At 41.6% G+C, this 12,450-nt stretch overlaps 1 protein-coding gene across 1 annotated transcript in view; it reads right to left on the reverse strand.

Moving 5' to 3' along the window:
* LOC117507847 (band 4.1-like protein 1) overlaps positions 1 to 12,450 on the reverse strand; it is a 374,283-nt gene that overhangs the window by 131,025 nt on the left and 230,808 nt on the right. The window contains exon 14 of the mRNA XM_034167630.1: positions 12,080 to 12,124. Coding sequence (XP_034023521.1) covers positions 12,080 to 12,124 — 45 coding nt within the window. The remainder of the gene's footprint in view (positions 1 to 12,079; positions 12,125 to 12,450) is intronic.

The following is a 12,450-nucleotide window of genomic DNA, read 5'->3' on the forward strand; positions in this document are numbered from 1 at the left end:
CAATCACTGTCGAGGTGGATGTGAAATTTTTCTAAGTTCGGCACGAGTGTGGCTTTGCAAACACACACTGGCGTGTGCGCTGAATGGAAAAGAGGTGTGGCCACTGACAGAAGCAGATGTTGAGATTTGTGGATCTGGACGTCCCACCTGGACAACACGTATTGTGTTTGGAAAGTCATGAACTAACAACTGCCCACTGTGACACATGCGTATCTGCTTGCTGTCCTTACGTGGACATAAATAAAAACATATATCACTGTGGCGATGGGCTGCAGTGAGTGAGCGCTGACAGGCTGCTCCCAGGTTGAAACGGTCCGTCAGATCAGAACACGCAGTGGGCAATCTGACTGTCACATCACCCACATGAGCTCTGTTCCACATGATGCAGTATCAGTCCTGCGGTGCAGCATCCACAAAACATGCATGTTGGGCAGAACACGCGCATGGCTGGCTGGACACACCAGAGCAGTAGATGTGGACATAACAAGAGCGAACTGCTTCATCATTCATGTCATTTCATACGTCTGTGACCATGGGCCATCTACAGATCATATTTGTATTGTCCGCTTGATAAGAGGGATTCAATAAAATGCGGTGTATTTATATGGTGTGCGGTTTTATAATACGTCCATGTCCTTCCTGGTATCAGTTTCCTGCAGCTTTCACAGGACAGCGATTGTAGCTCAGTGGTAAAGTTTCTGATGGCAAATCAGAGCTTTTGGTGCAGGTTTGATTCCAGCGGGTGGCATGTAATTTTTATTTTTTATTTGCACAGCAGCTATGCGATGTGTAGCCACATTGCACAGCTGCTGTGAAAAGCTGCTGTGTTCCCATGTGCCATTTGCCATCACAGCATGCATTAAAAAAAAAAAAAAAGTTTATTTTTTCTTCACAGCAGCTGTGCGATGTGGTTATACATTGTGCAGGTGGTGGCACTATGTTCCCGTGTGCACGAACTGTCGCACCAGCATCGTGCAAGTCTGCCCGTCGGCGTGATGTTTCATGGTTTGCTCATACAAGGTGTTCCGACGGGTGTCACCCTGAGTTGTACATATTCGCACTGTGAAGGGGCCCTAAAGGACTTACTGCATATTCTTAGCATGGCAGTTTGCAAGTTAGCTCAGTTTTAACCTCATGGGACAAATCAAATTCAGAACTAGCTAACCATTAACTAGCATTATCACAAGACGCTAAGCCATTTCACGACTAATGTCAATTTACTAACTGTTCAGGCCAGCTACTTCAGCAGCCACTTAACAAAACGTTAAGTTACAAAGACAAACTAAAGCAATGAATTAAAAATAAATAAAAATTAACAGGGTCTATATAACTCATTGTTCTTGAGCAATAACTAGCATTATCATCACTTTACCGGGGTGTTGCTGGGCCGGTATCGTAGATGTACGTCGACGCTATCTGGCTATACCCGCCCACTGTGTGTAAACAAATGACGTCATAGCGCACAGCCCAAGAACTATCAGCAGAGGAAAAAAAACTGTCCGCAGAGGAAAAGATGAAAAGGTGAGAAGTGTGTGTTGGTCCCAATATGGATATTCTGGATGATTTTCTCATGGATAGTACGACAATGAACAGCAGCCAAAGCAGCCAGCTTGATGAGGACGCACTGCCAAATTTGGAGAGCCGCGAGCCAGCTGACACGACAAAAGTTAAAGTGCGACAACTTTTTATGTACGCGTTACGTGTTGAGTATTTCAGTAAAGTGATAATAATGCAAATAACATGCTGCTGTCATGCGGTATGCATTTTCTGAGTCCCTCCGTCCATGCCCAGTCGCCCAAAATGACAGCTATTCGCCCTCCTCTAACTCAGGCGAATAGCTGTCATTTTGGGCGACTGGGCATGAACGTCGGGCCTCTTGAAAATGCATACCGCCCTCCAAAAGCATGTTATTGTATTAATATTATCACTTTACCAGGGTGTTGCTAGGCCGGTATCGTAGATTTACGTCGACACTACCTGGTTATACCTGCCCGCTGTGCGTAAACAACATGCATTGAGAAACAAGAATGCTCTTGTGATGAGCACAATGCACAAAGATGCATCTCTGAGCACGAGAGAGGACATGAAGCCGCAGATGATCCTGGATTACAATTCCACCAAAGGAGGAGTTGACAATCTTGACAAAGTCACAGCAACATATAGATGTCAGTGCAAGACTGCCTGTTGGCCCTTGGTGGTTTTCTACAACATTGTGGGCATGTCTGCATACAATGCCTATGTGCTGTGGATTGAGATCAACCAGCAGTGGAATGCCAGAAAACTGTACAGAAGTCGACTTCCTGGAAGAACTAGGCAAAGCACTGGTCACTGCCAAGATCCAGAACTGGGCCAGGCCAGCTCGATCCCCAGCAGCTGCAGCTTTCATTGCAAAGGTCCAGGGAAGGGCATCTGACCAACCCACAGTGGATCCTTTGGATACAGGTGCAAAGAAATGCAAAAGATGCCACGTCTGTCCCAATCAAGATGACAATAAAACAAGTGACCCAGGCTTGTGTTACTATATTGCTTCTGTTTGTTTTTAAATGTAAGTGTTTCACGTTACCCGTAACAATCTGTTCTGAAAGTGCTTGAGACTGTGACTGAGCTACCTTAGACAGTAGGCATTTGGTGATCGCTCTATGAACTTGAACTTTGACAGTTGACAGAAGCCGGCAGGAGGTAGCCTCGAACAATGGCGTTTAGCCTGCACCTTTTTCTGCTGGCGCTGATTATCAGCAAACTTTTTGTCCTCAGTATCTGTCAAACAGCTTTGCAGTGGGAACAAGGATTACGATGTGTATTCACCAGAGATGCACTTCTTTCCCTCCGATCACGCCGGTTTACACCACCGGATCAACTACCAGCTGTGGTCCGAGTGACACACACCGGTGCACGGCTGCCGCGGAAGCGAGGGAGGCGAGGAGGCATCCAGGAATGTCTCTTCTGGAGAGCCAGCAAGCCACCGCTGCCATCGATCTTTCTGGGCAACGTGCGGTCACTGACTCCCAAGATGGACGAGCTCCGTGCGAACCAAAAGAGCCGTTTTAAATACCAGGAAGCTAACCTGGTGGTTTTCACCGAAACATGGTGCCACCAAGGAATCCCTGACGCTCTGCCTGATCTGGATGGTTTTTCGCTGGTTTGCAGTGACCGTTCTGATACGTCTGGCAAGAAGAACGGAGGAACGGTGCATACATGTGAATGACAAATGGTGCAAACAGTATACATTAAGAGACAAAGTATGCACCCCAGATATAGAACTGCTTTGTGTATCAATGAGACCTCACTATCTGCCAAGGGAGTTTGGCAACATCATTATAGGCGCCATTTATATACTCCCCAGCGGCAACACAGGCAAAGCAGCCACGCGCATTCAGCTACAGCGCAGTGACTTCAACCATTGTAAGCCAGAGTCTGTTTTATCAGGCTTTGAACAATATGTAAACTGTCACACAAGACATAATAGGATATTGGATAAGTGCTATGGCGACATCAAGGGAGCATAATCTGCAAACCCAAAGCCTCCCCTCTCTAACTCAGACCATAATATAATACATCTGATTCCCTTATATAAATAAGTCTTCAAATTATGTAAACCTGTACATAAGACCGTAAATGTCTGGACAGATGATTCACTTGAGGCACTAAAAGGATGCTTCTTGTGTACAGCCTGGTCCATATTTCATCCCATAGAGCTTGATGAGGCCACAGACACGGTTACAGACTATGTGAAATTTGGTGTTGATAATGTGGTAGCTAAGAAGGATGTTATCATCTATCCTAAAAACAAGCCCTATATAACTAAAGAAATCAAAGAGTGCATAAATAGGAAAAAGCAAGCGTTTCGCAATAAATACAGTGTAGGTCTGATAGAAACTCAAAAGGAACTGAAACAACGCCTAACTAAAGCAAGAGAATGATACAGACAAATAATGGAACAAAGCCTCTTAATTTCAAATACTAAAAAACTCTGCTAATATGAATCCTACAAAAAAGCAAATTATTACCTTGGATGAACAGCAAAGATCAAATGAGTTGAATGATTTCTATTTGAGATTTGATAAAGATAACTTTTCTCAGGAGTGTGATCACTACCAGAAACCAGTACCACTGACTGGCTGGAAGTGGATCCACCTAGTGTCCAGTGTCTTTTTCGTACTGTGAGAACTAGTAAATCCACTGTCCCTGATGGACTGCCGGCTTTTCTGCTCAAAAGCTGTGCAGAGGAACTGACACCAGCATGGTGTCCTATATTGCAGTGTTCATTAGACACCAATACTGTCCCAGCTCTATGAAAGAGGTCTATTATAATACCAGTGCCCAAAGAGCCTTGTGCTACAGTAGCCTTGATCTCAATTATTGCAAAATGTTTTGAAAGATTAGTTTTGTCACTTCTCAAAACAGAAGTACAGCCCATGTTAGATGTATGTCAGTTTGCCTGTAAGCATGAGCGTAGCACTGAGGATGCCATTCTATGCATGTTGCACCTTGTCTCTAAGCATTTGGAAGGAACAAAAACTTATGTTCACACTTTATTTATTGATTTTCGCTCGGCTTTTAATACTGTGCAACCCCACCTACTTTTATGGAAATTGAAGGACAAGAATGTGAAGCAAGTAAAGCTTAATCAGACATTATCAGATATTAAACACTGTAATACAGGAGTTCCACAAGGCTGTGTGCTTTCACCAATACTTTTTGCAATTTATACTAATGACTGCAGGAAAGTACACCCCAATAATTTTATTTTCAAATTTGCAGATGACACAGCAATCGTGCGCCTCTTGCATAAGGACATGGACCCATTTGTCTACTACAATGAGATTGACACCTTTATTAAGTGGTGTGACAAAAACCATCTGATTTTAAATGTGTCAAAAACAGAAGAGATGGTTTTTGACCCAAGACAAGTGACAACACACAAGTCAGTAGTCATTTTAGACCAAACTATAAATCAGGTGGCAACATATAAATATCTAGGGGTCCATATCAATAATTTGCTAAACTGGAAATCACACATTGATAATTTGTGCAACAAACTGCAGCACAGAATGTATTTTCTGAGACGAATGAGGCTTTATGGCGTTAGTAATCAGATCATGCTAATTATTTACAAAGCTATCTTAGAGAACCTATTTAGATATGGAATCACTGCCTGGTTTGGTAACCTTACAATTCAACTTAAAAATAGGTTGTCTACAATCCACAAAACAGCAACAGAAATAATTGGTATGAAAAAATGAGTCCATTGAGAAGCTGTATAACCAGTTAGTTATGACGCAGGCAACAAAAATCTGCTCAGACTCCACTCATCCACTGTCCTCAGAGTATGAACTCCTCCCTTCAGGAAGAAGATTTTGTAAACCAAAGTGTAAAACAAATCGTCTCAAATTATCATTTGTTCCAGTTTCTATCAAACTGCTAAACAATGCAAGCAACTAGTGCAATAGAACAACGTGCAACAAACATCAGCACTTTAGCACCTGGCACTTTTCTTAGCACTTTAAATAGTTGAATGTTTCTGTGTTGTCATTATAATGTATTTCCTGATTTTAGTCAAGATTTAAATTCTTGTGTTTTATGTGATTTGTGTCCTTTTTTAATTGTTCTTTGCCCTGTGAAGCAATAATGTAGACAATGCCCAAGACAAATTTCCCTAATGGGACAATAAAGTTGACCTTGACCTTGAAATACCTGTTGTGCGAGGTGCAAGAAGTACATCTGCAGAAAGCACACAGTCACATTCTGTCCATCACGTGGGGAAAATGTTTAACTGAAAATCTGAGAAAATGGGGCAAGTTTAATGAAAAAAAAAGTGTTCGTGAAGAGGTAAGAGGTGAAAACAGGAGATCTTTGATATAGTGCTTGAATTGTATATCTCTTCTTCTCTTCTCTTCAAAATGTTTGTATAATCTAAAATAAAGCTCTGATTGGTTTAACTTTATTTTTTTCTGTTTTGAGTGGATTTAAACAATACGGGTCAAAATGACCCGCAACATAATAAACGTATTTATTTCTCACCATAATACAAGGGATATATATGTGTGTGTATATGTATGTATTTATTTATTAATTTGTTTAGTTTTTTCAAGAGAGGACATTTGATCAGCTGAAGGGTGCTGTCCCGGGTCCTGAAAGAAGTTGGAGAGGCACAAAGTGATATTTGCTGACAGAGTCAGGAGTGATCATCAAGCACTTCACAAACACTGGACATGCACTGTTCACATGTGTCAGATGTGCGAGTGCAAAATCAACATGTGCATCCATCTCAGATCTGCTGTGGTGACACACAGTGAAAAAAGGAAAAGCTGAAGGAACATACTTTAGCAGCTGATTGACGTTTCCGAAGACGTGTTTCTATTGTGATTTGTTTGATTTGACTGTATGTGCTTGATGTTTGTCTCCACAGACACTATGTTTAATTTGAAGTCTAGAGCTTCCTTGATGCCTACTTGCACAAGTTGTGCTGATAGATACAGGTGTTAGGCCAATCACCTGATGTTCTCCGACATCTTTATATTGCTGCACTCACTTGTTGAATGTTTCTGACATTTATGCTTGCACTATTAAATTAGATTTTACTGTGGCACAGATTTGATTGTGCAAGTGCATTATTTTTTTCTGATTAATTAATCTAAATCTATTGCATATATACTCTCATCTTCAACCACTTACTTCAATTAAGGGTTGCGGGGGCTGAAGCCTATCCCAGCAGTCACAGGGCATGAGGCAGGGTACGCCCTGGACAGGACACCAGTCTGTCACAGGCCCACATATAGACAAACACATTCACACCTACTGTCAATTTAAAGTATCCAATCCACCTAACCTAGGAAGAACACGCAAACTCCACACAGAAAGGCCACAGGTGGGAATCGAACCCATGACCTACTTGCTGTGAGGCAACAGTGTTAACTACTAAGCCTACATATGTGTGTGTGTGTATATATATATATACAACCCCTGGCAAAAATTATGGAATCACCGGCCTCAGAGGATGTTCATTCAGTTGTTTAATTTTGTAGAAAAAAAGCAGATCACAGACATGACACAAAACTAAAGTCATTTCAAATGGCAACTTTCTGGCTTTAAGAAACACTATAAGAAATCAGGAAAAAAGATTGTGGCAGTCAGTAACGGTTACTTTTTTAGACCAAGCAGAGGAAAAAAATATGGAATCACTCAATTCTGAGGAAAAAATTATGGAATCACCCTGTAAATTTTCATCCCCCAAATTAACACCTGCATCAAATCAGATCTGCTCATTGACATTGACCCTATGCCATGACATTGACCCTATGTGTCTTTTTGCAAGGAATGTTTTTGCAGTTTTTGCTCTATGGCAAGATGCATTATCATCTTGAAAAATGATTTCATCATCCCCAAACATCCTTTCAATTGTGCAAAATATCAACATAAACTTGTGCATTTATTGATGATGTAATGACAGCCATCTCCCCAGTGCCTTTACCTGACATGCAGCCCCATATCATCAATGACTGTGGAAATTTACATGTTCTCTTCAGGCAGTCATCTTTGTAACTCTCATTGGAAAGGCACCAAACAAAAGTTCCAGCATCATCACCTTGCCCAATGCAGATTTGAGATTCATCACTGAATATGACTTTCATCCAGTCATCCACAGTCCACGATTGCTTTTCCTTAGCTTAACCTTGTTTTTTTCTGTTTAGGTGTTAATGATGCCTTTCGTTTACCTTTTCTGTATGTAAATCCCATTTCCTTTAGGCGGTTTCTTACAGTTCGGTCACAGAGTTGACTCCAGTTTCCTCCCATTCGTTCCTCATTTGTTTTGTTGTACATTTTTCGATTTTTGAGACATATTGCTTTAAGTTTTCTGTCTTGACACTTTGATGTCTTCCTTGGTCTACCAGTATGTTTGCCTTTAACAACCTTCCCATGTTGTTTGTATTTGGTTCAGAGTTTAGACACAGCTGACTGTGAACAACCAACATCTTTTGCAACATTGCGTGATGATTTACTCTCTTTTAAGAGTTTGATAATCCTCTCCTTTGTTTCAATTGACATCTCTCGTGTTGGAGCCATGATTCATGTCAGTCCACTTGGTGCAACAGCTCTCCAAGGTGTGATCACTCCTTTTTAGATGCAGACTAACGAGCAGATGTGATTTGATGCAGGTGTTAGTTTTGGGGATGAAAATTTACAGGGTGATTCCATAATTTATTCCTCAGAATTGAGTGATTCCATTTTTTCCTCTGCTTGGTCTAAAAAAGTAACCGTTACTGACTGCCACAATCTTTTTTTCTTGATTTCTTATAGTGTTTCTTAAAGCCAGAAAGTTGCCATTTGAAATGACTTTAGTTTTCTGTCATGTCTGTGATCTGCTTTTTTTCTACAAAATTAACAACTGAATGAACATCCTCTGAGGCCGGTGATTCCATAATTTTTGCCAGGGGTTGTATATATATATATTTACAAATAAATAAAGCAAATAAATCTTGTTTGTCCTCCTTTTCTCAACGATTTGTGACCTTTTTTTTTTTAAAACTTTTTTCCCTTCGTTCAGGAATCGTCGTATGCCGTGTGACCGGGCCATAAGATCAGAGTGCTTGCACACACTGATGGGTGGAGTGCATTTTCCACAGCACCACTGTGGAAGCTTAGGACGCTCTGACACTGTACAGAGCATCTGTCTTACATTCACTCTAAAACCTTACTTCTAGGTTGAATAATGTGCACACAGATGCAGATAGAAAGTGATAACTTGCATTATTTTATGTCAGCATTGGCAGTTACTTCAGTATGTGATGCAAAAGTTGCTCATTCACTCACACGTTTGATGCCACTAATCATGCACAAAAACAGTTTCAAAAGCATCATTTTTAAACCAGGCTCACAAAATTTGAACAAGAGATGAAATATCGTTTATGGCGCCGGAAAGGTGTGAGAGACTGCAGCTTTTGCTTCAATAGTTGATACGAGAAATATGTTTTCATATCTCAAAAATGTGACGTGATTGGAAAAAACTAACACCAGATTCAGATTTAGAGCCTCCAAATGACACATTGAAAACTCCACGTAAGAAAAATCATGTTGACCAGTGTCATATGCAAGCAAGAAGCAGGTTGCTGAATGGAAAAGGAGCTGGTCTATAATGTCAGCCTGTGTTTGAATCCTGCTAATGCTACCTGTCTGTGCCGTTGGACAAGACACGAACTGCATTGTCTCAGTCCACCCAGGTGTAAATGGGTACTGGTCTTGGCTGGAGAAGTAAATGTGATGCATCACTGTAATGCACTTTGACCATCTGCTCGAATGGAAAACATGCTGCAGAAATCCACTGCTTCTTATGCATGTGCACATATTTACACATAGCTCAGACGCAACATCAGGGGCACACAAACACACAAACACACACACACACACACACACACACACACACACACACAAAATCAGTGCTTTTGTGTACATGTTCTGCTCACCCAAAGGCAGTTGTGGAATACAGTGTGAGCCCTGTACACTGTGTGTTGTGTTCAGGTTCTGTCTGATCAACACACAGTATTGTAGAAGGAGCATGAACACAAGGCACAGTGTATGTTTGGCTTTACAGACAGCGGAGGACAGTGGGGTTTTACTTTGGTTCATGTAAGAATTTGCCTTTAGGTTCTTCAGTGCTGTGTAGGCCCCGCCCCCCCTTAGCCACACAGAATGCAAGATTGCTGGATTAATTTGCCATATTTTCCAGAGTATAAGTCACCACTGTGGAAAAAAAAATGCCTCTTGAAGAGGAAAAAAATGTACATGTCATACCTTTTTTGTATTATGAGCTCTCTAATTTATATTGCTGTACATTTTATAATTAGCATTTATTCTTTTATTCTTAGAGTCTATTTTGTTTAGCGCTTTGATTCCTGGGAAAGTCTTATATAGTTATTATAATTGCTATTAAAAATAAACATGATTTTTCGGTATATAAATTGCACAAGAATAGAACAGAAATTATTGTCATTGCATATACATACAACAAAATTTGTTCTCTGCATGTAACGCATGCTAATTACAGTTAGACACAATCCAACCACTAGGAGTAGTGAGCAGCCACAGTCCGGTGCCCAGGGACCAACTCCAGATGTAGAGACTCTGCCTTGGTCAGGGGCACAGAGCAGGTAGCTCTGTGGGACAGGAGAGGGACCACCAATGTACAACCTGGAGTTTGACTTGATCAATTTGTGCTTCAGGATACCTGTCTGCATTCTGGGGAAAGACAGTTCATGCACATTGTCCCAGTGCATCCAGCTGTAAATGGGCATTGGCTGTGGGCAGGGAATTAGCCTGTAATAACCGCTCATCCCAGTCAGAAGGAGTCAAGGACCCTCATCCACTTCACATGGTAATTTACAAAGACAAGCACATGCACTCACACTTGCAGACTCAAGTCAAGACTGGGAGCATGAACTGGTGCTTCACTTTGCCACATCCACAACACCATGGAACTGCCTTGGGTCTTGGATGGCAACCACCCAGGTAAACATCTAGTCCACCCGCCCACAAAGTAACAGTCTATCTGCCTCAACCATGTTGACGGTGACACAATGTGTATAATTTTGCTCCTCTACACCATCATGATGGAGTTTAAATGAAGCAATCATGATGTGCTTGTCGTGTAGACTTTCAGCATCACATTGAGATGTTTTTAAAATTCCTGCATCAACCAGTTTTTATATGCAGTCCCTCCAAAAAGGCCATAAACGGTAAATGGACTGCACTTATATAGCACTTTTCTATCAGAATCAGAAGCTCAAAGCGCTTTATAATAATGCCTCACATTCACACACACACACAAACACACACAGAAGTCAGTGGGCTGCCATGAAAGGTGTTCACTACACACTGGGAGCAACTTTGGGCTCTTAGTGATTTTTCAGCCTGACGGGGGATTGAACAGAGGGTCCTCTGGTCTCAACCCCACTGCTTAACCACTAGATCATCACCTCCCTCCATAAGGAATTGGACAAATTAAAAATAAATAATATTGTTTTTAATTCTAATCATCACTTTTACAGGTTTCTTTGGAGAAGCCTCAAGAAGCAGTGAATTGACTGTGCAAACAAATAGATTGGATGAGGAGTATCACTTGCATTGTGGGGGAACCCCAAGTCTAGGACCAGGCTCCAGAGGCATGTGTCTGCACATCCACGACACAGAGGAGGCATCTTGGGTCATGGACAGCCACAACCCAGGCAGACAACTGGTCTGTCCACAAGTCTCAAAAACAGCCAGCCATCTGCTGCAGCCAGTTGAGGTACAATGTCCTCTTGGCCTTCTCCAGCCATTGTGATCCTCAACACTAGGGCACCTACATGCTGGTTCGCACAGAGAGAAATGATATAGCTGATGCTACCTCATAACGCAAGTGACACTCATCATCTGTGTCTCTCTAAGTTTCCACTTGTTGGACTCACAACCATTCGAGTGGTAGTCAAGGGTCCTCCAAAGAGGCCAGGTGCCCAAGGCATCCCATTGTTCCCTTCCCAAAAGTCTACGACCTTCATTTGCCCTGCAGATCTATCAGCATGGTCAAATATCTCTTTCCTTCATGACTCCATAAGCTCTTCCTAGGTGTCTCTCAGTGTTAAAGGCAGACAATTCAGGGACATGAGCATCACCGTGGAGCTTCTGCCCTGCTTACTTGTATTTAGTATCAGGTTTCATTTACTTGATTGATATTTAGTGGGTTTTTTACAATGTACAAGTATTTGGTGTTCAGAATTTTATCCTATTTTAATGTATGCTTATTTTTTTTTTATCCTATGAAGATTTTTGTGTTTTGTGAAATGCTTTCAAAGTGCAACGGTACATAAATTAAGTTACTTCCACAAACCTGTTTTTTTCTGGACAACAGCAAAGCTTCACCTTTAAATGAGTCTGTTCACATGTGCCAGATGTTATTATAAATTGCTATGACATCAAAAGACAAATCCTTGATCCAAGTCTGTGGGTCAAAGTTTAATCTAGAGAATTCCCTGACGACTGAACTGGTGAAGCCTCGAGGAACATCAACTCACATAACAGAGTATAACAGGTGAAAAGGGGAAAGTACCTCCTGTTTGTGCCGAGGAGTGGTCTGCTGCTCCAAATGACAGAGCTAAGATGGGGCAGGAAAATGAGCAAGCACAGGAGAGGTCAGAGGTCAGGAGTTCAGGGTCAGAGGGTGAAGTAACAAAGTCAAGTGCAGAGGCAGTAGAGCAGCAGTTAAGGATACAGCATGCAAAGGTCTTAAAATCCTCACTGTGTTACATGTAAGCTTTGGAATAAGAACCACGCTGTGTTCAGACGTGACAGACATCGTCTAATGAGTGGACAAAACAATTCAGACAAACTGGCACAAAAACTGGAGACACTCAAATTGTGGTACACACTGTGTCCTAATTCACACAGTAAATTTTGTGGAGTAAAATAGTCCAGTCCAAA

The sequence above is a fragment of the Thalassophryne amazonica genome, chromosome 3 (genome assembly GCF_902500255.1).
Source record: "Thalassophryne amazonica chromosome 3, fThaAma1.1, whole genome shotgun sequence".
Classification (NCBI taxonomy): Eukaryota; Metazoa; Chordata; class Actinopteri; order Batrachoidiformes; family Batrachoididae; genus Thalassophryne; species Thalassophryne amazonica.